This window comes from Channa argus, chromosome 4, assembly GCF_033026475.1.
Source record: "Channa argus isolate prfri chromosome 4, Channa argus male v1.0, whole genome shotgun sequence".
Classification (NCBI taxonomy): Eukaryota; Metazoa; Chordata; class Actinopteri; order Anabantiformes; family Channidae; genus Channa; species Channa argus.
The window spans coordinates 14,623,470-14,647,656 of NC_090200.1; the positions used below are offsets into that span (position 1 = coordinate 14,623,470).

Genomic DNA, 24,187 nt, shown 5'->3' on the forward strand with positions numbered 1-24,187 from the left:
AATGAATTACGATTTCACATTGTACCAGTTAAATCATGCTTTTCAATACTTAAGGTAAGTGAGGCGTCTCTTGGAGTGTGGGCTGCTCACTAATAGTCCAGAAATGTCCGGTGACTGCGTGTTAGCGGTATCATTAGGTAAATGTTTATTCTACTTGGCTCTCATCCACTGGCAGATGGGGTTTGACATTGTTTCTTTGGGAACAGATTGGTGCTGGGAAAAGTCTCCATGGTATCTGCTAATGATATCATTATCCTTCACCACCTCTTTCTCACCCCAGGTGTTGAGCTCCTAATCTGCTGGCATTTGCTGGTACAGAGGGTTGCTGTGGAGTGCACCAGTTACCCTCTGGAAGAGCATTGACACAGTGTGGCTGACTTCCACCTTGCCTTCTGTCCCTGGTGAAGAAATGAGAGGGGATGTGTAGCTGTATAGTTACATCAGGTTCAACTACTCCTGCAAACACACTAATCACTAGGGTCCCCAGTGTCGTTTACCCCTCACAGGATAATGCTATTTTATTAGATATCATTTTTTATAGCTAAGGCTTTCACTGCTACTACATTGCACTGCCCATTAAACAAGAGAACAAGTTAAAAACTGGACTTTTTTAGTGGTTAATAGCAGAAATAATCATGGGCAAAATGGCAATGATCACCTCTGGATGCACAAATGCAGGTCACTATTGCACCAAAAAGTAATTCAGTAAAATGCAATAGATTTTTAAAATGGACGGTTTAAAGGAGAGTTATGCAGTTCGACTGTGTTTTCACTTTCACATGTAGGTTAGACAACTACCCATTCAGTCAACTGATAACATAGTCAGCAGCAATAATGTAGTTAATCCGTTTTTTTGCCCTGTTGATAAATCACAGCATTTAAGTAACTTGGTGAGTAGAGTCCTATTATTACCAATGCCAATGGTGGCCAAAGCTCAAAAAACACTCAAATTATAATAAATTGGAATTATGCTTTAACACAGTCAGCATCTTTCTTAGTTTTTTCTTTCTCATTCTTCCTTCTCCCACCCCCCCTCCCTCTTTGGCTCTCTCTCTCCTATTCACTGTTGGGTGAATCCCGGTGCCTTTGAACTGGCTGCACCATGCTTCGTCCTCATACTTACCTGTTTCGTTCCGAGCTGAAGAGGGTAGAATAAATTGCATCCTCTCCTGTCCTCTGACAGACATTGCTCTCAGCTTTCGTCCTATGGGGGACAGGTGACAATGGATAGCTGCTATTTTAGAATGAACATACTGCCTTTCTCAGTGTTGCCTCCAGAAATGACCCCCCCCCCCCCCCCCCCCCCACACACACACACACACACACACACACACAGAAACACACACACACACTCATTTTTGTGTGTATTTCTGAGATTACATCTGAGAACCGTGTGCATGGAATGCAGAGCTGTGTCAGGAAGGGAAAGCCCTGTGTGCCTCCTGGTGATTTGTCATTATTTACTGACCATAAATCCCCAGGAGTCTCAGGAGGAAGTTGGAGTATAGAGTAGAAATGGATTTAAGGCAGGTCTGACACTCGCATCTTCAGACACAATGTACAATGGACAAGTAGCAAGGACACCAGGGATACCAACACACTCAAAACTAATGAAAGATAAATAGCAATGTGGAGGAAGATACATGAAAAAGTGGCTGCTAAACCACTAGTAGGAATGACAGCATATAGAACATGACACACTGATTCTGGGATCAGAATTTATGAAGGATCCCAATATTTCAGTTTGATGCTGTCTCAATACGAGCCAGACACAAAGGTGTGAGCCATCAGATAAAGGCATTGTCATAGTTAAGAACTTATACTTTTGGCTGTTTGTGACTCCAGAGGTTACACATGTAACCTGTCATGCCAGGAGAACTCCATCATGCTGACGGCCTGAGGAGTGCAAGTGAGCTAAGCACTAATCAGTTTGTTAGCACACCAGTTTTACCCAGAGACCTGCCCCATCACCCAGTGCAGCAGAGGGAATGAGAATTCTGTGTAAGAGGCTCTGATCGCTCCAAACACGAAAGGCAGAAAAGGAAAAAAATGAATCACTTTATGAAGACATGAGAAAATGGGGCAAAGAAGTAATGACACTAGTGAATTCGAGGACAGAATTATTTCATCCTAATATATAATCCCAGTGCCAGTGGATCATGCATTTATGCTTCACATGAAATTTAATAGTGTAAATTCATTTCAGCATTTGTCTGCAGAATAGTGCCCTCTGCTGAAAAATATTTGAAAGCATGCTGACTCAAAACTGGGTAAGCTTGAAAACATCTCATGATTTGTGTATTTTGGTGTTTTTGGTCTTACAGTAATGATTTGACCTTCCAGCTGGCTGGTTGTTTACACTCTTTACCACTGTTAAATTTTAAAATACCACAACAAGTTCCACCATCTATCTTTCCACACACAGTCTTCTTCCCTTCTTTGTCCCCCTCCTCAGGTCCAACTGGCTGAAGCCCTGCTGTGGGAGAAGGGCAGCGCTGTGGCAGGTGTGTCTGCTGTCGGCCGGCTTCAACTGCTTCCTGGTGGCTTGTGTCATTGTGGTGGTGGTGCTGCTGACCCTGGAGCTTCTCATAGACACCAAGCTGTTGCAGTGTGAGTATCAGCATTATTGTGTGTCTGCTCAGATGATCAAAATGATAAGGTATTGGTTTTGAAGACATAATAGCCAAGGAAGGTTGTTTGTAATACTTATTAGTTCATGTCTAGCAATAGCATTCTTGAAAAGGAAAATGCCTGGTTCAAAACGTACACTCGCATTAAGGCGTGAGACAAAGGAGTAAGTTCACAAGACCTTAATTTGCATAGGAGCAAGAGTGAATGAAATATAAAAACATTTCTCAAAGTAAAACAAAAAGGTTTAATCAAAAATGAATATTACACAGCAAATAATGGTCAGAAAATAACACACTGTTCTCATTCTTATGTTTGTGCAAAAAACAAATGTCCATTATCCCATAGGACATGAATTTTTTTTACACTCTTCACTATTCTTAGATTAGACTAGACCTTGTGCTTTTGGTGACAAGGTCTAATCTGTCTGTTCATATATTAGACATACTCGTATGCACATGAAGTTTGACTGTTGTATGATGAATCTGTGTCACTGACGGTCTATTCTGTGTCGTGAGGCTGAGGCTATAATCACTCATGATCTGCACACTATAAACCTTCAATTAATACTCCTCAAACGTCGGGTGTTTGAAATATCAGTGTGACCCATGTCACCCCAATATCACCTTTATCTACATCTACATGAGGTCTGGTGGACACAATCTTATCTATCATAAGTGGAAGGTCAGAGGTCTAGCCCTGTTTGATGTCAGAGGGCCGAGTGACGAGCAGACCTTCTGGGTGTGTTGCTCCACCAGTACTGAAATGCATCAAGTCTTCACTGCTCATCTGGGACTGACTGATAAGAGTGGGAAAAGTAAGACAAATAGTTAAAGGGAGATTTTCAGACAGAGAATTCAGGCAATGCAGTGTTGGCTGGTTGATGAGCAAGGGGTCAACTGGAAGAAGATGAATGGATTGACAGATCACTGAACACAAAGATAGATGGGGGCACATGAAGAGAGGCTTCAGCTGAGAGCTGAATGCTGTTTAAAGCTCTCCATACTTAGCCTAATGAATAGATGGGAAGATACAGACACATGCATGTACACTTAAAGGATGTGGTGAATTTGTATTTATGATTATACTTATGCTGTTGGCTTTGGAATTTAGAAGTGTTTGTGTTTTGAAACATCTCTGCACTTTGTCAGTGTTACACACGATGCCACACAAACTTCAGCATCCTTAAACAATAACAAGTTATTCTGTTTGTTCCCTACAGTTAATAATGCATTCCAGTTTGCCAGCATCATCCATTGGATCAGTCTGGCTATCCTCTCTGTGTTCTTCACTGAGGTGAGTGTCTGTCTTCCGTCCGCTCGCAAGAACAGTCTGACTTACAGCTGATGCAGTCAGCTGTCGATTAATGCTATGTTGTGCAGAATGGGGGGGGGGCTTTAAAAGTTCACAAACAGACTCATTAGAACACTAACAACACTGAAACACTGCATTTCCTATGTTACAGCATGATTAGGTTTGTGGAAGTGAACTTGTGTACAGCTGCATTGGTGCTGCACGTAACTTCAATTATTAAAATCTGTACTAAAACATAACATGCATAACTGCTGCTGTTCAAACTGAAACAGTTGTTCCCCTGTGGGTTATTCAATTGATCCACAGCACAAACACTTTAAAGCTATGTGTCACTAGTTTAAAATAATTTTGTGCCTTCAAGTATGCTCTATTGATAACCAGTAACTTTAGAGTTAGCCACATTTGTCTGAATTCTGTATATATGACCACCACTGCAAACTTTTTTTTATCAAAACCAATTTATTTATTTATTTTTTTATATATGTGAATTTTAATTTATTAATAAAAGCAGTGGAAAAAGCAGGGAGGGTTTTCTTTAGCTTTGCAGCATTGAATATCTGAATTGAGGGTGAGGGTCAGATGATGGCAGAAAAGAAAAGTAGAGAGCTGTTTACCCTCTGCAGCCCTCAGTGTGTCAGCAAAAGGAGCCAAACTCAATGTCTTTAATTGTTTGGATAATTGTAATACGATTGTTGATTTAGAGAATTGTTAAAGAAATGTGACTCACAAATGCCTCCGTCAAGTTCTGAGACTAGAATAACTAACTGATTTACTTTACCTTGATCATCCTGTGTCTCTCGGTTTATCCGTCCTTGTTTTCCTCCATTTTTACCCTTTGTGTTTCCTGTCCCAGACGGTGTTCAGGATTGTGGTGCTGGGGATATGGGATTACATAGAGAACAAAGTAGAGGTAAGCTCCCACGGGTCCCATTAGTCCTAACTTGGGGCCACTTTCACTGCAGTGTCATTCCTTCAATGTCATAGCTCAACTGTGCACTGTGGAAACTACCCATACAAGAGTAATCAGGTGTGTTTGCATGCACATGGGTATATTCTCAGGTGTTTGATGGAGCTGTCATCGTCCTCTCTCTGGCCCCCATGGTGGCATCCACAGTGGCCAACGGCCCCAGCAGCCCTTGGGATGCTATCGGTCTCATCATCACACTGCGTATCTGGAGGGTCAAGAGGATCATTGACGGTGAGGCTAGGAGGGGTTGCGGCTGCCTGTCCCCTGTGTCCTGTCCTTTGCTGTCAGGTCACCAGAAATGATGGTACTGTGGGGTTGTTATAATGAATGTTCACACAATAACTGTGGCATAAAACAATATTTTATCATACAGGTGCATTCAGGGCATTTTATTTATTGAGAATAGTAACTCTGTTGCTCCCCCTTGTGGTTTTACATTTTTAGAGCAAGTTTAAACTCGAGCATGTACAAATAATATACAATGTAGAAAACTCGTTTGAAGGAAAAGTGATTTTAATGTGCCGTGTTTTTCTAGCATATGTGCTGCAAGTGAAGGTGGAAATGGAGCTGGAGATCCAGCAGTATGAGAAGGCCAAGGTGGTGAGGGATGAGCAGCTTGACCGTCTCACCCAGATCTGTCAGGAACAGGCAGTATGTCCTCTTACCTGTCTAACTTACACTATACAATGTGTGGGGTTTATTTTTTATTTTTTGCATGTAGCCAGCAGAGGGAAGCAAAGTGCAATGAAAATAATACATCCTTACATCTGAAAAGGCAGAATAGACATTATAAAATTGAATCCATGTTATCACTACAGACCTTTTACAATAGTCTTGTGGATATCAGATATCCAGCACTGTCCATTATCCCAAGGAAATCTATTGGCTTCTTAAAAATGTGATAATCATGGTTCTTTTAGTGTTTTTATGTTGTACTACCCTGCTAAAACTTAAGCTAACTTTGTAATACCATCTATGAGTGCTGAGTGCTCTATATTTCTCAGATTTCAAACTAAACAGTGTCTACTGTGCATCTGAGAATGATGTAGGAAGTTTTAGAGACACTGGACGTGGGCAGTTTGTCATATGCACACTGGTACTATACACGTACAGTCAGTCAGCTGTGATGTAAGCAATTCAGGATTGAATGTTACAGTTTATTTGTCCTATTCATTTACTTTGAAAGCCTGAAGGAAAACAAGAGTTTTATAGAAACATACATACATACAATACTTGCTTACTGACTTACTTACTTTTTGATACCATTATTATCCAATGGGAAATTCCCAGACCATGCCAGATTACTCCATCATTTATTCCTCTTTTCTCCAAGTTTGAGATAAGGCAGCTGAGGGCCCACCTGGCCCAGCAAGACCTGGACCTGGTAGCAGAGCGTGAAGCAGCCATGCAGATCCACCATATGTGGGGTAAACAGAACAGCAGTTTCCAGGAGGTGGACGGACTGGCCCGTGGGACCTCTGAGCATCTTGGGCCATCTAAAGCTAGGGAGACTGGGGGGCCCACAGGTAACCTTCTAGAACACCCAATTCTGTTGTATTATAGGCAAATCTCACTGATCAGTCTGGGTTTTCTATGGAAACACTCACTCACGAGTGTTTAAAGGGGTTGAATAAGGAATCCTTACTCATCCCAAGAAGCCACACTGCACACATTTAACATGGGCTGCAGGGTTTCTAGGAGCTTTTTCTGGTTACTGAAAGCAACTAAAACGTTAAAATTAAAATAACGTTGAAAAAAAATCATACCAAAAAGCACATCTGCAAACAGTGCATTTGATTTTTCCATTCCCAATTTTGCAGAGCAGTGTTAATATAGAACATCTTAAACACACTGTCGTCCTCTCTTCAAAAACATTCATCTCACAGTCCACATCAAAATTCTGGTGCTACAGCCTAGATGGACTATAAACCTTTCACACAGTGACAGGTCATAAGTTACAGGACATAAAGCATCAAAGGGCTGTCAGGGCTCAAAACACTGAGGTTTTTCCTTTATCAAAGCTATAAATCATAGTGTGAGTCTGAGCCAGATGTATGGGAGACATCCTTATGATTGGACATACTCCTCATGCACTCATGTGGTATTGATCATTTGGAGATGATCCCTGTCACATTTTAGGCTCAACAATAAGTGGCCCCTCTTGGGACATTCATAACATAAATATGTGAAGCCCAAACATAAATGAATGTAGCTATTTAACAGTCCTCTGGGACCTTGGAAGGCACTTAAGAGAAACACATTTGGATTGATTTAGAACCTGTGAAACGCTGCTCATTCAAGTAGTGCCAAAACACTTTGTTGATTAATCTATTAGTAGATAAACGAACATTGGTTGTTCAAGTAATTTTTTTCAGCAAAACTCTTTTCTGGGTTCTGGATCAATTCTGCCATTTTTTTACAATTTTAAAAATGTAGTTAGTTGCACTAGGGCCTTATGAGCTACCCCTTTTCTTTTTCCTGTTATTTAGTATTTATAAGCAGCAAATAAACATCTAGTACATTGAATGAATAGATTACAGATGAATTACACTGATTAACATTTCTAAGCTTTGTAAAACACTAAGGGCATTTTTAGCATATCATTACTATATGGTTTGTCAGCCATTGCAATTTCTATAAAAAGATTTTATTTTATAGCAGCTGCCTTTTACTTTATTATCATTTGTTATGTGTTTACACTGGCCTCCATGCCCACAGGACCTTTCAAATTGTTGACAAATACTTTAATATATTTGTGTGTGCTTAAATATTAAATTTATTATAAACAATATTTATTAATTGTATATACGGCTTTTAAATCCTAAAAAGGAGAATTACCATAGCATTCTACAGTATTGCTCTCTACTATCTGTTTTCAGATTTTATGGAATCTAAAGTAGCCTGTTTTGTAAAATACCTCTGATTAACTTACACATTCTTACTGGATTCAGTGTTTTTCTGACTCAGAAGGACATTGTTTGACCATTTTTCATCTACTTCAGATCACAACGGCCAAGATGACATGAACAACTACATTAGCCAGTACTACAGTGAGCCAAGCAGTGGTGAGCAGCAGCAAAAATCCTCTTCTGCAACCCAGGTACAACCATGAAAATGTCAATGCAGATTATTACATTATGTGTTCTTTTAGATATGGGGATCCCGGACCCTGCACGCGTCATCACCACAGCAGCCATAGACGTGCACCTGCCTAACAACCCCAGCCAGCTTCCCTCCTCTTTGGTGAGCGCTGACGCAGCGCTGTCCAGCCGTTTGCAGCGGACTGGCAGCTCGGTCAGCGAAGCCTCCACAACAGTGTCCCGCACTAGCTTTAGCGCACGCCAACACAGCATCAGCAGCCACACGCTGGGCTCCACCACAGACTGCAGCTCCACTGTGCGTGAGGCTTCCACCTCCACAGACTACAGTGATCAACGTTGCTACCCTCCACCCTACAGCAGCCCTCTTGCGCTGGGCACTCAACCTCGAGGGAGTCCCAGCGCTGTGGTGCAGGAGCTGCTCTCCTCTCTGACTGAGGAATCCTGTCTCACCCAGAAGGGCCTGGACCCCGTCAACCTTAAACCACCAAGTCCAGCAGGTTCCACCAAAACAAGTCCAGAGCTGGAGCACAGGGTCAACATCTATAATAAGAGGAATCAGGAGAGTCGAGTTGGGCTCCACTCAAAGCCAATCATTCATCTGCAGGGCAACGAGCCTTTTCTAGATGAGAAGTACAGGATGATGGAGCCAGTAGACGCCCCAGTCAACCGTGTGTCAGAGACATAAGACTGCCAGACATGTGGAAGGTCACAATTCTTCAAATCAACCACAAAAATGAATGCTCTACTCAACTCCTGTGTTGTCAGGAGCCACTGGCGCATAAACTATGTTTCTGCCATCCTCTTTGTACTGTTGGAACTGAGGGGAAGAACTTGCCAGAGCAGCACAAACAGACGGCACAGTAGACAAAAGGAGACAGATTCACACACACTACTTATCAGGAATTAACGTACAAAAAACCTTTTGAATTTTAAGAAAATTTTACCAAAAGAACCCAGCAACAGGGCTCAAGTCGTGTGGTTTTATAGGAGTAACATCAGTGAAGACATTGTGCTGAGCTTAGTTCCTCTGATACACGTTGTAGGAACTGGAGTTGCTGGGCTAATGAGGAGTCTCAAACTCCCATCAGTTCCTCTAAGCTGTAAAGCTGTTTCACAGGCGCAGGTGTGTCAGCTGTTGTGCTAGTCAGTCTAGTGTCTACAAGCTCACAAAGAAAGGTCTTCTTTGACAGACAGCTGCTGGGTACAGTTTCAACTTCTTTCTAATCTCATCTTTCTATATTAGCAATGTTAACATTTTTATCTCTATTCTATGAGTGGAAAGAATGCAGAAACATTTGATTGGTATGTGAGTTAAGTGACTGAGTTTTTACCCAGGTGCCATGACTGGAAGCTGACCAAACCCAGTGTTCAGTCAGTGTTTAATGAGATTTTGCAGCATGACCTTCATGCACTAAAATTATTGCAAATCTACCTGCACATGATAGATTTCATGTCTTCTGGGTCTAAAATACTACCTAAAATAGTACTTTTAATGTTGAAAGTTGTGTAAATATTTCAGGCTTGATCATTATATCACAGCCAAACACCTGAAGTGGAGCTACAATAAAATATTGAAGTATAGCATGAGCCTTCAAGATTTGCTAGTCAAATATCACAAACTAACCCTGTTTATTATAATGTCAACAGGCATTTTCTATCTTGATCATGGAAAGACGGCATTGCTGACTGAACCCAATAAATGGAAACATGGCAAAATTATTAGTTGTCATTTTATTAGATTTCCTCAGTGTTACCATCAACAGCTAGGTTGTACAGACAACTGTTAAATAAGTCTACAGACAAGTGAAGCATTCCCAGGGAAGACCTTACCCAAAACTCCATTACACATAACAGCACATGTACTGCTGGAGGCATAGAAAACGTCCAGCCACAGGTAAGTACAACCTATTTTGTTCATAGCAGATGTAAAATGTTCTGATGCCAGTCAGACAGATGTTGATGACGTGTTTTCAGCACATGTATGCTCATGGCTTCTGACGCGTCAATGCTGTGGGTTCCTGTGGTCACACTGAAACTTTCTGTGATCGGGTTGGTGGGGCTTGGTTTCCCCTCACTTGCCCAGTGCTGCAGTCATCTCAGGGACAGCCTGAAGAGAAAACCATTCAGAGCTTAAAAATATTTCATCTGAATTTTACAATGGTGTTTTGAAGGGTCAAAACTAAAACAATATTTTGTCCAAATTTAGAAAAAAACAGCATGCATGGAATAGTGGCAGTGTACTTTTAAAGAAACTTTCAATCATTTTCTAAATTAATCCAATTTTTGACAATGAATTGTCTTTGCTGATATGCCCCTTAGGTAATGTCTGTCAGTATTAGAACCTGGATAAGCTTGTTTGTCGGTACCATAGATTTCCGTTGTCTTAAACCAATTTAAAAACATCATCCAGACAAATCGCTAATCTATGCCTCATTCCATAACGCATGTTCAAGAAATTTTAGATTACACCAGATACTCTGCATCCATTTTTATAGAGATCTAAGGCAAGATCCAACTGTGCACGTGAGAGATCTCTGGTGAAATAATAGCAATTAAGAGCAATTGGAGGATTCATCCCTTAACTCCTGACGAAATCTTTTAGATTAAACGTGTCACCCAGTGGACCAGTGTCTGAATAATGTGTTTTTATTAATTATTTTGGACAACGGAGAGCTACATTAAAGACAAATTAGCTGACCTAGAGACAATTGTTTTTAAGTGTCTGTATGGGTATTGTTGAAAACCACTGAAGTTATTCTTTAATCACTTGCTAACTAAACATAAATACACCATGGAAAGCATTCATCATAAACAGTTTTGTGTTTGGAATTATTATTAACTGCTGCAGCTATTTTAAATATGTCAGGCTCAAGTTGAATATGATGCTTGCTATCCTGTCATTTACACCTTCATGGTATTTCATAAAACATTTATGGCCACAGCAGATGGAAAGAATACAGACATGGTTGATAAATCCAAATGACATATGCTAATAGTTGTGTAGTGAAGTGTGTAGACAAAAGCCTTTTTTTCATAAATATGAACAAAACTATTTAAATCTCCTTTCTCAAATCTTAATTGTGAATTGAGCCACTTTAAAATATTGACCGCCAAAAATAACAGTCACTGGTCATTGTTATTAACTATTCATTTAGGGAGAAGGCAGAAAGTCCATCCATTACAATCAGCTTTCTGAGGAGTCACCACAAGTAAAATTATCTTACCCAGCAAGTCAGAACTCTGCTGCCACTAGCTATCAGAGTTTGTCGGCACCTGGGCTACTCATGTGGTGCTGAGGGGCTACATAAAACATGAGCAACAGGGAATAAATGAAAATACAACCTACTAGCCTTTTAGACTCAGTACTGGATTCCAGTGTTAGTTGTGCCAACACTCTGGCCTCAAAAAGGTCTGGCAAGTAGAAAGTGAAATCAAACCTCAAGAAACCTTTTCACATAACTACTTATTTTTTTTTGTCTTTTGAGATGCTAATGCGTTTCTCTCTCAGTAGCAAGCCCCAGCCACAAATCCACTGATTAATTCAACAACTTAATGCAACAGTTGCACATTTCCATTAGGTCATTAGATGGAATAAAGCATCTTGCTAAATTTATCAGCGAGAATGCAAAATGATATATTCTGTTAATTTGGATTTACCTCTATCTAAACATAAATTGGACGTCCAGTAGAAGGTGCTGAATGTAAAGATGTCCCTGCTTGCATGATTTCCAATTTATGATCCTAATAACATTAGTTGAAATATCAGTCCCAGACACTCACCTTAAAAAGATCAGCAACCAAGCCATAGTCAGCCACCTGGAAAATGGGGGCTTCTGGGTCCTTGTTAATAGCTACAATAGTCTGCATAAAAAAAAGATCATGCCTTTAATACAGATGAATAATCAACAAAATGCTTATCAAACTTTGTCCACTAAAGGGAATGCGTGCATGCAGTCCCTTGCATTTTCTTTCTTCATTTCTTTGTTTCAAGGAAACAACTGATTTTGCAATCACGGCCAAATGTCTAAGTAAACTAAAGAGAGCGAAGGATACTTGGCATCAGCAGTTTTCATAAAATCCACATAACTAAGTGTCAATTTTTAGTCTGTTTTGTCTGAAGTTTAATAACACATTGAAAAGGTAGAGAGAAAAAAAAAAAGGAAATATGGTAAAAACCTTGCCCCGAGTGACTTTACCTTACTATCTTTCATTCCAGCCAGGTGTTGAATGGCTCCAGAGATACCAACAGCAATGTACAATTCCTGGACATAAATAAGAGATAGTAAAATTAATAATAAGTGTACTTTTGGGCCCTTGGAAAAGGTACAACTCAGAACAACAATACAGCAGAGCAGCTCGATGTTGTATAGACCACAGCTGTGTAATCTATCAGCGTGTCCTAGAGGGCCATAACTGCATCTCACTAAGCGTGCTGGAAAAACCAACTGTGCTTCTTACTGTATTCTTAATGTACTGCAATATAAATATGTCAGTGCTTATTTATTGGTTTAAAAGAAACAGATCAGGGACCACAGAGACATACACAGACAGACATCTATTCACACTCACACCTTTAGAGTCATCAATTAACCTAACCTGTATTCCAATGGACTGTGGGAGAAAACCAGAGTACCCACAGAAAACCCATGCAACTACAGGGAGAACAAGTAAACTTAACACAGAAAAGCCTTTCTTTTAAAAGATTTTATCGTATATGCACACGTGTGACCATAATGTAAACCTTTCATTTCACTGAATACACACGCACATTTTTAGATTGATATGGTGGGAGAGAAGAATAGATTTAAATTCTATTTAATTAACTTAGCTAAATCTAACAAGCTCGTCATAACATTTGGAAAATTTAATTTGGAAAGTCTGGCCTGTTCTGAGGCTCTGACTAGACGTCCACCACACTCTGCTTGAATGGATCAGCTAAACCGTTTAGGGTTCTAAATGTGCCATCAAGTACATTTTGCAGAGCCTAATGTGTGGATAATCACAGCTGGGGCAACCTGGCTAAATCACATAATGGGAAGTTAACCTTTTTAAAAGGGCAGAGCAGACACTCATATCACACTGAATGAGCAAAGTGTGTAAAGGCTAAAATGTATACATGTACAGTGGCACAGCAATGGAGTGTTGTCTACTTGTAAAGGGGTTTTTGAATTGTATTTTCCTAAAAAATTAAAGTGAAGTAAATGCAAAAAAACACTTAAGAAAACAAAGATTTACCGGTGCTACAATCTTGCCCGTTTGTCCAACCTGCATGTCGTTAGGTACAAACCCAGCATCCACTGCAGCTCGTGATGCACCAACTAAAAAAATTTATTAAAAAAAAGTTTAATAAGCAAAGAAAAACAAGCATACAGAGAATAAATGACAAATTATGTTCGAATATTACCTGCAGCGTTCAGCTTGTCAGCAAGGTCATAAAGCAGCTTGAAGTTTTCTCCACTCTTCAACCCCCTTCCTAAGAGAAAAAAAAAAAAAAATCATTTAAATTTACATTACTGCTAAAGCTCCAAACAGTTGTATTCATACTTCTAGCTATACAATATTAAGTTCAACTTATGTAATGCTTAAAAACACAGAAAATAAAAAGGTCTGCAAACAAATGCATTTAATTTTCCAGCTATCCACAATGTAGGTTTCAAATTCATCCTTTGGTGACAAAAAAAAGACAAACAGTTGACTCATACCTCCTGATATCACAACCTTAGCACTTGTCAACTCTGGACGGTCGCTCTTTGTCAGGTTCTGTTCCAGCCACTCAGAAACTCCAGTGGGAGAAGGAGGAGCCACTGCAGATTAGATGATCATCAATGACAAGCAAGAAAGAAATCTAAGACAGATGGGGTTGGTAAAGACACACTAACACATACACACACACCCACCCCTCCATCTATCTATCTATCGAGAGAGATATGTGAATGTGTGCTTTTTAGAATGTACCATTTTCTGATGCGGCACTTCCCCCTTCTGTTGGAGCTGCTTCAAAGGATGTCCCTCTGACAGTGAAGACCTTAATCGCCTCATTACATTTTACTGTGCTGAGAGCATTTCCTATAAAAATTCAAATATTAAAAATAAAATAATCTGAAGCCATCAACTTAATATCAGAATAAAATAATTACCTGCATAAATGGTTCTGACAAAAGTATCTGGAGATTTGATCTCAATAATTTCTGAAATTGGAGCAACATCCAACTTAGCAGCCACTCTGGGAAGCAGGTTCTGCAAATACATTGTGCATATGCTGAGAAATATGTATCAATCATGTTTATACATTTAAAAAATGAAGAGAAGAAATTCTTTAGACCTGGTGTAAGCAAGTATACAACATATATAACAAAAATAGGAACCTGGCACTAGCTATTTTAAAATATTTAAATTCAAATCATACATGGATCAATTCTGTGTTACCTTCCCAAATGCAGATGCACCAGCACAGATGTGGGTGAAGTTAAACTGTTTTTGTGTTGCCAGGATGAGTGGAGTCAACTCCTCTGCCAAAAAGAAAATGATAGTAAGTGGGACCAGTTCTACACAGAATAGACGTAAGGACATTTTTTAAAAAAAGCAATATTCAATCTAAGGTCAAGATGTGCTTCAGCAAATCCTCCAGCTGTCAACAGATGCGACTGAAACACACATACACACAAATGGGGTCTGTGAACAAAGGGTACATACCTGGAAGGGCACCTTTGTAAGAGTCATGTTGAGCGACCAAAACTTTCTTCACACCTTGGATTTTGCTTACCTGTTCCACAACCTGAAAAAAAAACAAAAAACCTTTTATGCGAGTTTAATGGTGACCTTCAATTGTTTCTTTATCTTTGACTGTCTAACATACACAAATAAAATACTCTCAAAAGCCTTGCATACCTTTGCACAGTTCGTTCCCGCAACCAGACAAGACACTTCTCCACCCAGCTTACTGGCAGCAGTAATTGCATTGAGCGTAATAGGAGTCAACTTATCATTATTGTGTTCTGCAACCACCAGGGTGCTCTGAAACCTTCGAAAAAAACCCGTCTGTTTGGAGAAAAAGTCCACATCTCAGTATACAACAATACTAGAATGTTTGATTATACCTGAATCTCTTGTTTCATTATCTCCATTTCTAATTTGGTTATAGTTAATACATTTTATACATGTACAGGGGAAATGGCTTGAGTACAAATGTAGTTAAAACAAAAACAGATATAAAAACAGATATATAGTAATTTAACAGGTACCATACAGATACAGTGATGTTTGGTTCTTTTCTCTGTGGTAGATGAAAATTAACCATTACAGTAAGGAGGGTAAATTGATTTTGGCGTTGTTATTGTAATTTAATTACTGCATTAATCACTTTAGTATTCATCTAGGTTTTAGTTTGTATGTTTTACAACTTGTACACAGCCATTCAAAAGCAGTCTGTCCATGTTGTCTCCAATCTGCAAACGGTGTAGCTGTTAACTTCAACACTGATAGTCAATTACTATATATATATATATATATATATATATATATATATATATATATATATATATATATATATATATCATTCATACATACATACATACATATGATATAACCATACAACACGTCTCAGATAAGATTAAATGCTTTTGGTTAAAATATTACACTTGAATAACTTGTTTAATGTATTAGGGTTAAAAAGCAGGCTAACTATGCTAAGATAGCTTCAGCGCAAAAAAAGAAACTGTTAACTTATATTCCAGCTGAACCACAGTTTTTATATACATTTAATGCCAGAATTGATCGTGGCAGAACTCAACCAACACTGTCAGACGTGCTAATACAAAATTACACCAAGTCAAAGCAGCGCGACTTAGCCTGCTGCGTCTGAATTAGCTGGTGAGCTATCAGCTGCAAAAACCAGGGACACTACTAAGGTAATTCTAACTTTAAGTCGGCGATAACACAATAACGGTACAATATCTATGCACGCTGTTAAATTAAAACAATAAAACCCTTACCAAATGTTTGAGGGTCGTTTTATTAAAGGCCCTGTTCATCTTGGACCAAATCGACCGATTGCTCCTCACCGCTGCAATAACAAAACTGTGCCAAAGGTCATTTCACGTTTCCGACGAGCTCTCGCGAGACAAACTAACTTCCGGTTAACCCCTCACCCCACCAGACAGTTAAAGGCAAAGAGAGAAAAACGCTTACTTTATTGTCCCATAGTTTCCACACAATATTAATATTTAACTAAATTTGATAAAAACTTTATTAAGTAAAAACATTTGTGGATAGGAGAATATTTTTAATAGTCAGTATAGGTCAAAATCCAGTAATATAACTGCAAAAATAGCAAAATAAAAATAACCTGTACTGATTTTATTGTGCAGAAGTGGTCGATTAAAATACTCTACAAGTACAAACATACCACGTACCACGTACAATGCTCTATAATTCAGCACAAACAACACTCAAAACATTGTATTATATGGACCTTGTGCAGCTGATACCACAAATGTGCAAGTTTAGTCAAGAGTAGTTTGGCCAACTTTCAAAATGTTAAAAATGGGGTAAAGAAATCTAGTAATTAATCAAAAATTTTAAGGACAAAAATCTGCATTATACTAGAGACTTGCATCCTGTAAAGATGGAGCTGATTTTACACACTACACACAAGCTAACACTTGTTAGCTGTATAATATTAGCATATATATTTATTAAGCAGTAAATATGACATTTGAAAAGGTATGCAAACAAAAAAAGCACTGTTGTCTAATAATTACATAGATACTTGGAGGCATCTGCGACAAGATAACCCAGGTGGGCGTCTTGCTCCTTACATGATTTTTTAAAAAGTTCTGGAAAACCTACATATGATACTTCACAAACCTCCTAACCCTCAAACTGTGTTCCTTCACGCATCTTTGTGGTTTACATACTGATTTCACATCCAAGCACATAGTAGTTTTTCAGTGACAGTGACTGACAGTGTTTTTAAGTACAGGGGCTGCCACAAATAATACATCGTCGTGCATTGTTTGATTCAATTTTGACTTACGCATCTGAAAAAAGTAGTAAATAGTAGTAGTAAATAAATGAAAACATCTGAATCGTTGTGTATTAAAAATATGAAGTAACATGAAATGTAAATACTCCAGCAAAGTACAAATACGTCAAAACTATAAAGTGGGCTATATATCATCCAGTAGAGGGCTCTCACAGTAATAACACATACTAGGGAGAAGCTATTGTTAATTATAGAAAATGTATAGTGTTCATTATACAGTGGATCACCAGATTACACAGCACAACAATTACAACAACAATAATAATAATACAACGAAACGTAACAAAGGTAAAGAGAGGTAGTTTTGTTTTCCCAGTGTTTTGTCTTGTCACATTTCCAGCACTTTGTTTAGGATGAAAACCAAATGATATGGTGTATTTACAAGAAAACAAATCACACAGCAATTCCTGATTGTACCGATAAGGACACGTGAAGCAATAAATATTAAGGAAACGTTACACCAAAAAATAAATTACTACAAAAGCAGAAACTCTCAGGGCAAATGCTTTCACCCAAGAACGCGAGATGGGCAGCCAGTGTTGTGGGACAAAAAAATACTCAACAAAAAACACCTTCCCTCACAGGCAGTCGAAGAAGCCAATAGAAAAAAAGAGCAGGGGTCTGGGAGAAGATTTGCATGGCACAGTCTTCCCGGACCCACAGAGGTCCAGGTTTGCAGACGTCACTGGTCGAGGATCTTTGTTTTCTCTCCACCTCTCGGTGGAGGAATACAAGTTTATCATCCAGCCAGGGACGGGACGGTCTCCTCTGCCGCTCCTCAACTTCATCTGTCGGCTTGCACTGGGCTATTTCTCCTGTATGGTGGATATCCTGCTCAATACTTCTTTCTTGGATGATATGGGGGATCATTCAAAAAGTAAGACATTCCTCTGCTGTGTTATTCTTGTGAGGGTTTATTGGTGCTTTTTCTTTTTTCTTTTAAGCTATATCGTAAACGGCGTTTGGTCTTTTGAATTTAAAAACTGGAGACTATGTTAAAAATTTGACACTAGGTCATGATCAACCGATTGGTCCTAATAAAATCGTAATGATCATATCATATCCGTATATAAACTTATTTTGTATGTGTAGTATAGTACTCATGTGTTTCAAGTGACCCGTGCCGTGGGTTACCGGTGATATTTATAGCTCCTTTGCTGTCATTGCCATAATTCGGTAATATTCTTGGAAGGACCTACATGTTTGTTGTGATACGTGCGCAGCATTCTCTCCTTAAAGTGAAGGAGGTTTAACGGAGATGCCACGGGGATTAAAAGAACGCACACAGAGTTGCATTAATGGGAGCATTAATGGATCGCCCCCTTCACACAGAGAAGTCGGGAATCGCAATGTGTGTGGGCTGTGGGAGTCAGATACACGACCAATACATCCTGAGAGTCTCCCCGGACCTGGAGTGGCATGCAGCCTGCCTCAAGTGTGCAGAGTGCAGCCAGTACCTGGACGAGACCTGCACTTGCTTCGTCCGAGACGGAAAGACTTACTGTAAACGAGATTATGCCAGGTATGCCTTTTTCAGTTCAACGGCTGTTTGGATTAGTTTTACTTTCTTAAAATGGAGAGAGCAAGTGTCGGGGCTGTTGAAGAGAAAGCGGTGGGATTAAACTGAGATTAAATTAAATATTAGATTAATATTCCTACAATCATATCGTCCCTTTTTATGTCAAATAGAGAGCGTGCGAACGAAGCTGCGCAAAAATGTGCATCATGAACTGGAGACCTGAATTTGTGTTGCAGGCATTCGAGTTTTTAATCGTTTCCTGTGATCAAAGAACTGTTTTGCTTCGTTTGATTAGATCATAAACTTGGATGAACGTCAGCTTCGATAAATATAAAAAACTGCTTCTCCTCAGGTTATTTGGCATCAAATGTGCAAAGTGCAACATGGGCTTCTGCAGCAGTGACCTGGTGATGAGAGCCCGGGACAATGTGTATCACATGGAGTGTTTTCGGTGCTCGGTGTGCAGTCGACATCTCCTGCCGGGAGATGAATTCTGCCTGCGGGATGAGGAGCTGCTGTGTCGGGCGGATCACAGTTTGCTGGTGGAGCGGGCCTCTGCAGGAAGCCCGCTCAGCCCGGGAAACATTCATACCAGACCGTTGCACATTTCAGGTGGGCTCAAACATGTATTATTATTCCGAAAATATCCTTCTAGAAAAGCATGTGTGTCTGTAGACCTATGTATGTTATCATTCTTCTTCTTATAATAATAATAATAGCCCATGTATTTTAGGAGGCTTCCGGCCTGTTTCTGTTTCTTTTTTAATTTTTGTTAATTTTTGAGGCATGCATTTGAAATAAATAATCAAAATGTCAATGCATGTATAAAGTATAAAGTCAGACATGACTATTTACATTGTATGTGTAGGCCTATTACTGAATGAATGGGCCAACACATATCTAAAACTAAAGTGATGGCACTACTAATTTTTTATCCTAATATTTAAATACACTAAATTCTGTGCTCAATTAAAGGCCATATTTTTTGGAAATGGCTGTAGATGTAAAACATTAGTTTATGATCTATTAATAGATTGAATTCAATTTTAATATCATCTCTGCTCAGACCCGGTTTCGGTCCGGCATCCTCCTCATCACCGGAACCACGTCCACAAGCAGTCGGAGAAGACAACCCGGGTCCGGACGGTGCTGAACGAGAAGCAGCTCCACACCCTGCGGACTTGCTATAACGCAAACCCGAGACCGGATGCCCTGATGAAGGAGCAGCTGGTAGAGATGACCGGCCTCAGCCCCAGGGTCATCCGCGTCTGGTTTCAGAACAAGCGCTGCAAAGACAAGAAGAAATCCATCCTGGTGAAGCAACTTCAACAGCAGCAACACAACGACAAAACCGTGAGTTTCCTATGTTTTTAAAATTTAATTGTAAAAATGAAAAATGTATTTTTTTTTAGCCTGATACTTGCCCCTTGTACATTTATGTATAAAACTATTCTTTTCTCTTTTGACTCTACGCAAAACTTGTGATTAATTCCTCCTGTTTGAAAAATATTAATTATTAAATATTAAACAGGAAAAATTCCATACCTTTGCACAAAGGGAATAATCAAAAAAAATAATGCTGGAGATAAAAACGATTAACTGAAATCACATTGTGTAATCACACCATAGTCTGATAATTAAAAGGGATCACAGCATGAATAACAGTTAGACTTATCAATTTAAATAAAAAGCAAAATAAAGAAACCAATAACAGGTTTTACTCACACAACAACATATGCTCCAGTTTGATTTTACAGTTGCTGTATTTTACTAATCATAGTTTGGAAATATTGTCCTTGTATTTCGACAGAGGATTTGTCAGAGCGATCCATTAAAACCACTTCACCTTTATACCTCTTTCATAGACACTTTATTACCAACCTTTATTAGGCATTTTCGCCCACTACTGGTTTGTCAATAATTACTGATTAATCACCCTGGAATCAAAATGACTTAAACTTGTCATCATTAGGACTAAGATTTGGGTGAACACGGTGTTTTTCGTTGGTCCTGCAGAATCTGCAGGGTCTGACAGGCACACCTCTGGTGGCAGGCAGTCCCATCCGGCACGACAACACCGTGCAGGGGAATCCTGTGGAGGTGCAAACCTACCAGTCACCCTGGAAAACCCTCAGCGACTTCGCCCTGCAGAGCGACCTGGACCAACCTGCCTTCCAACAACTGGTAGGGGAAAAAAATCAAAATAAATAACTTGCTGTTACAATAAAAGATATGTAGATAAATATTCGCCTTATATTTAAAGATATCAACACGAAACTGATCTAGCTGGTTTAACCTTATTACCCTTGATGATAGTAATTGTGGCCTGCAAAAACAATATCATTTGATAAACTAATCATAAAGTTATAGCCATCTTAATATTGTGATGCAATATTGTCGACACATTTTATTGTCAAACGATTCAAGTGCAAACAAACTGTTTCTTGTGCCAAACTCTTTTTCAACCATAGCCCCCTCCACACGTGGACTCATTTGATATGTTGATGTAGTCTGGGCTAAGGGAAGAAGGCTGAGATGATGTGTTTTTACATGTTTTAAATAGAAAGGCTTAAAAAGGTAATGCAGCTATTATTTCTTCATCCATCTGGAGGTCCCCCAGTCTACTCCTGGTCCTCACTTAGCCAACATGTGGACATCTCTTTAACTGGGGATTCATCCGAACCAACGGGCTACTGGACTTTTTAATTTTTAATTTTTTTTTTTAAAGTCGACCTCCTCCTTTTCTTCCGGCAGGTGTCTTTCTCTGAATCGGGTTCTCTGGGGAACTCCTCGGGCAGTGATGTGACCTCTCTGTCGTCGCAGTTACCGGACACACCGAACAGTATGGTCCCGAGTCCTGTCGACACGTGAGGAGCCCCCGAGGTCAGCTGGAGCCGCAGAGAGCGCAAAGACCTCGGTGGCATTTAATCGAGAAAAAAACAATTAAGGATCGGGATGGATTATGTTGGATACATTCGGGTCCCGACCGGATGTCTGACTGTTCCCTTTACATTTCCAGGTATTAGCTCAATGTCCTGCTCAAGGATACTTCGGCAGGACCCGCAACTGTCAATGGACATTGTGTTTGCGGGGCGTAAAAGTTTGGGACACCTTGACTTCTACATGATGCCAATAACTGGACATACCGCGGAGAATATTTTGTGGGATTCAAACACGTGAGCTTTTACTGGACGCCTGAACATAAATGCTTACAGTATGTTTATCAGGAAAAAAATACTGTGTAGATGTGCATGATTTGTAAGATTCACTATCAACTCTTGTAAATTAATGAAAAGATGATAGAGATGCGTATTGTTGGCGCTCTCTCTGCAAAAATAAGTTATTATTATTTATTATGAGGGCAGACATAGCCGATCTTATCAATAAAAACATGTCTAACTGATTGTTGCACGAAAAAACCCTTTTTTCCCGCAAACATTCAGTGTAACGTTTATTACAGTCGACCACATAAATTCGTTTTAACGTAAATGTTTCGAAATGCTTCTGTTGCCTGACGAATGTTAAGTTCGAGGTCATATCTGAAGGAGCGCCCGTTCCGTTGTGGTTTTCATCGGATAACTAATGAAAACCCATATTAATACACCGAGTAGTAAATCAGTGATAATTCCGTGTTTACAAAGGTTTTCTCCCAGAGTTTTCTGTCCCCCTCTCTGTTCTCACAACCCTCAGTGTTCTAGCAGAATTAGAAACACGGCTTATAATTAGACTGTTTCTGAGCCAATCGGATCAGGGACGAGTGACAGCTTATTAACCATTCGCCCCTTTTGTCACAGGTCACTGAATAAGGCACTAGAAGTTCAGTGATATTATTATGACCTCCAAGTAGCCTGGACTTACATTAATGGCAGATTTGACTATACCCGTAAAAACTGGCTTTATTTATACAAATGTCCAAGTGCCATATCAACCTGAGGCCCACAGTTACAAGTCTAGACAGAGCACAAGCCGCGGCTGCCCCTTATCTGCATCTGGCATCACCTGCAAAGGATACACTGAAACGTGCAGCGGCGCTGCGCAGGAGGGACTCCCAGCCTGCGGACGCATCCTGGCGTATCTTGAGTTTATTTTCATTCCAGTAGGAATCCCGAGCGGCAAATAGCCGCTGGACACGAGAGCATGCAGGTCAAGATGACACACTACACCCTAACAATTTGTTGGGGAGGCTTTTATCAGTGATGAAAATGGAGTCTGGTTGAAATTCAAAATCCTGTTAAGTCTTTAAGTTTGGCTGATATACTTAATCTTTTACCCGCGTGAAACAGACAACAGTAGCATGCAAGAAAATGTTTATTAGAACAGTGTTATCTAAGTATAAAACCCCTAAAATAAAGAGCATAACTTTTAAAAACAAATACACTATTAATAAAAACTTAATAATTTTTTTTCCATCCAATTTTGCTTTAGCCCTTTTATAATTAGGACAATGACTGCCCAATGCTGCAAAACCAGAGGCAGCATAATAAGAAGCAGTAATAATAGGACATTCAATCACAAACCTTGTTCAATTTTATGTATATGTGAATTATCAGCACTAGACAAGTTCCCTTTCGGCAGATAGTCACTGCTAGTCTTCAAATGTCACTATAATGATTGTTAGTCAGGTCTTCTTTGTGAAAAACATTTTTCAACATATATTCAGAAATAGAATTTGGTTTCTACAAATTCTGTGTGATTTTTCATGAAATCCTAGATTGAATGTACATGGCTTCTTTCTCTATGGTCATGACGGTTTAACGGATGGAAATATTAGTACAAATTGAAGTTTGTCAAGTCACACTGCATTTGTTCACTTTATTCAGAACAAAACTAATGAACAGTACATAACGGCATTTTATTTTTTTTTTACTTCAAGGTAAATAGCTCAATAAATTATATTAATTTGTAAATGTCTCTGAACATAAAGAAAAGAAAAAAATGTGAACGTAAAAAATATAATTCATATGAGCAACAATGCAGGTCCTGTAACTTGGCATAGTAAGTGGCATAGTCAAGACTAGAGATAACATTCTTTTCATTCACGTTCAAAAATGAGAAAAATACAATAAATTAACACAGTATTAATGACAATGTTTGGCAAATTACATTATAAATATGTTATGCAGCTTTACGTTGTCACGGCTTTAAAACTGATCCTCTATCCTCAGCAGAAACGAAAAGACCAATTAATGTCCAAACAGGACAGTGCAAATTCCTTAGAAACATCGTTATGGTTTCCATGAAATTCAAACAGATGCAGCAACATATGATAAGGCTCTACAATTATACATTTGACAGTCTGAAGAAAGAAAAAGAAGAAAACAAAACATATATCAAAAGACATAACCAGATCTCAGTCTCTATTAGTGTTTAGGCTGTACTCGTGCCTTCTGTGGATAGTGTGAAAACTCCATCATTCCTCCTGTTTACTCAGAAAAAACTGCAGTGCTGAGTCCCACTGATCTCTTGGAAAGCGGTTGGACAACTCACAGTAATCCAGCAGCTGGAAAACTTTGCACAGACAGAAACAACCACATTATACTAGGTGTTAAAAAAAATTGTAAGTACAATCACACCAAAACAGACCCAACATGTGTTAAGATAAATGAAAAAACTAC

The 24,187-nt window shown here is 39.3% G+C and overlaps 4 protein-coding genes across 10 annotated transcripts in view; 2 read left to right on the plus strand and 2 right to left on the minus strand.

Annotated features, from left to right (window-relative positions):
* Positions 1–10,122, plus strand: part of tmem266 (transmembrane protein 266) — a 24,270-nt gene extending 14,148 nt beyond the window's left edge. For 2 of the 3 annotated variants that reach the window (XM_067501319.1, XM_067501321.1), the window contains 8 exons: positions 2,456–2,610; positions 3,851–3,924; positions 4,796–4,852; positions 5,002–5,140; positions 5,445–5,560; positions 6,243–6,435; positions 7,912–7,974; positions 8,061–10,122. In XM_067501319.1, coding sequence (XP_067357420.1) covers positions 2,456–2,610; positions 3,851–3,924; positions 4,796–4,852; positions 5,002–5,140; positions 5,445–5,560; positions 6,243–6,435; positions 7,912–7,974; positions 8,061–8,695 — 1,432 coding nt within the window. In that variant the 3' untranslated portion in view covers positions 8,696–10,122. The remainder of the gene's footprint in view (positions 1–2,455; positions 2,611–3,850; positions 3,925–4,795; positions 4,853–5,001; positions 5,141–5,444; positions 5,561–6,242; positions 6,436–7,911; positions 7,975–8,060) is intronic. The other variant, XR_010914179.1, reaches the window with a different exon arrangement.
* Positions 9,723–16,146, minus strand: etfa (electron transfer flavoprotein subunit alpha). The gene is made up of 12 exons (XM_067501327.1): positions 16,002–16,146; positions 14,899–15,048; positions 14,704–14,785; positions 14,437–14,519; positions 14,148–14,247; positions 13,966–14,076; positions 13,713–13,814; positions 13,415–13,483; positions 13,246–13,328; positions 12,207–12,272; positions 11,791–11,871; positions 9,723–10,117 (listed from the first exon to the last, which is right to left on the minus strand). The coding sequence occupies exons 1-12, from the start codon at positions 16,038–16,040 to the stop codon at positions 10,082–10,084; spliced, it is 1,002 nt and encodes a 333-aa protein (XP_067357428.1). The 5' UTR covers positions 16,041–16,146; the 3' UTR covers positions 9,723–10,081.
* Positions 16,147–16,277: 131 nt separating this feature from the next.
* isl2a (ISL LIM homeobox 2a) lies at positions 16,278–23,605 on the plus strand. Of its 3 annotated transcripts, none has more exons than XM_067501324.1 (6): positions 16,278–17,930; positions 18,386–18,575; positions 18,925–19,184; positions 19,639–19,925; positions 20,589–20,756; positions 21,327–23,605. In XM_067501324.1, exons 1-6 carry the CDS (start codon positions 17,579–17,581, stop codon positions 21,441–21,443), a joined length of 1,374 nt encoding a protein of 457 aa, XP_067357425.1. In that variant the 5' UTR covers positions 16,278–17,578; the 3' UTR covers positions 21,444–23,605. The 3 variants fall into 3 exon arrangements, with proteins under 3 accessions (XP_067357425.1, XP_067357426.1, XP_067357427.1); XM_067501325.1 differs by lacking the exon at positions 21,327–23,605 and adding an exon at positions 21,184–21,318; XM_067501326.1 differs by having other exon boundaries at positions 17,803–17,930; positions 18,277–18,575.
* Positions 23,368–24,187, minus strand: part of scaper (S-phase cyclin A-associated protein in the ER) — a 54,804-nt gene continuing 53,984 nt past the window's right edge. For all 3 annotated transcript variants that reach the window (XM_067501318.1, XM_067501316.1, XM_067501317.1), the window contains one exon: positions 23,368–24,080. In XM_067501318.1, coding sequence (XP_067357419.1) covers positions 23,983–24,080 — 98 coding nt within the window. In that variant the 3' untranslated portion in view covers positions 23,368–23,982. The remainder of the gene's footprint in view (positions 24,081–24,187) is intronic.

Bases quoted from the DNA above. Each gene is read 5' to 3' on its own strand.
- isl2a (XM_067501324.1), top strand. From the start codon at position 17,579: ATGGGCAGCCAGTGTTGTGGGACAAAAAAATACTCAACAAAAAACACC. The intron at 17,931-18,385 runs GTAAGACATTCC...CCCTTCACACAG, and splicing joins TATGGGGGATCATTCAAAAA to AGAAGTCGGGAATCGCAATG. The intron at 20,757-21,326 runs GTAGGGGAAAAA...TTCTTCCGGCAG, and splicing joins AACCTGCCTTCCAACAACTG to GTGTCTTTCTCTGAATCGGG.
- etfa (XM_067501327.1), bottom strand. From the start codon at position 16,040: ATGAACAGGGCCTTTAATAAAACGACCCTCAAACATTTG. The intron at 14,520-14,703 runs GTATGTACCCTT...TCTTTTTGGCAG, and splicing joins TTACAAAGGTGCCCTTCCAG to AGGAGTTGACTCCACTCATC. The intron at 12,273-13,245 runs GTAAATCTTTGT...ATTTATGTCCAG, and splicing joins CGGGCAAGATTGTAGCACCG to GAATTGTACATTGCTGTTGG.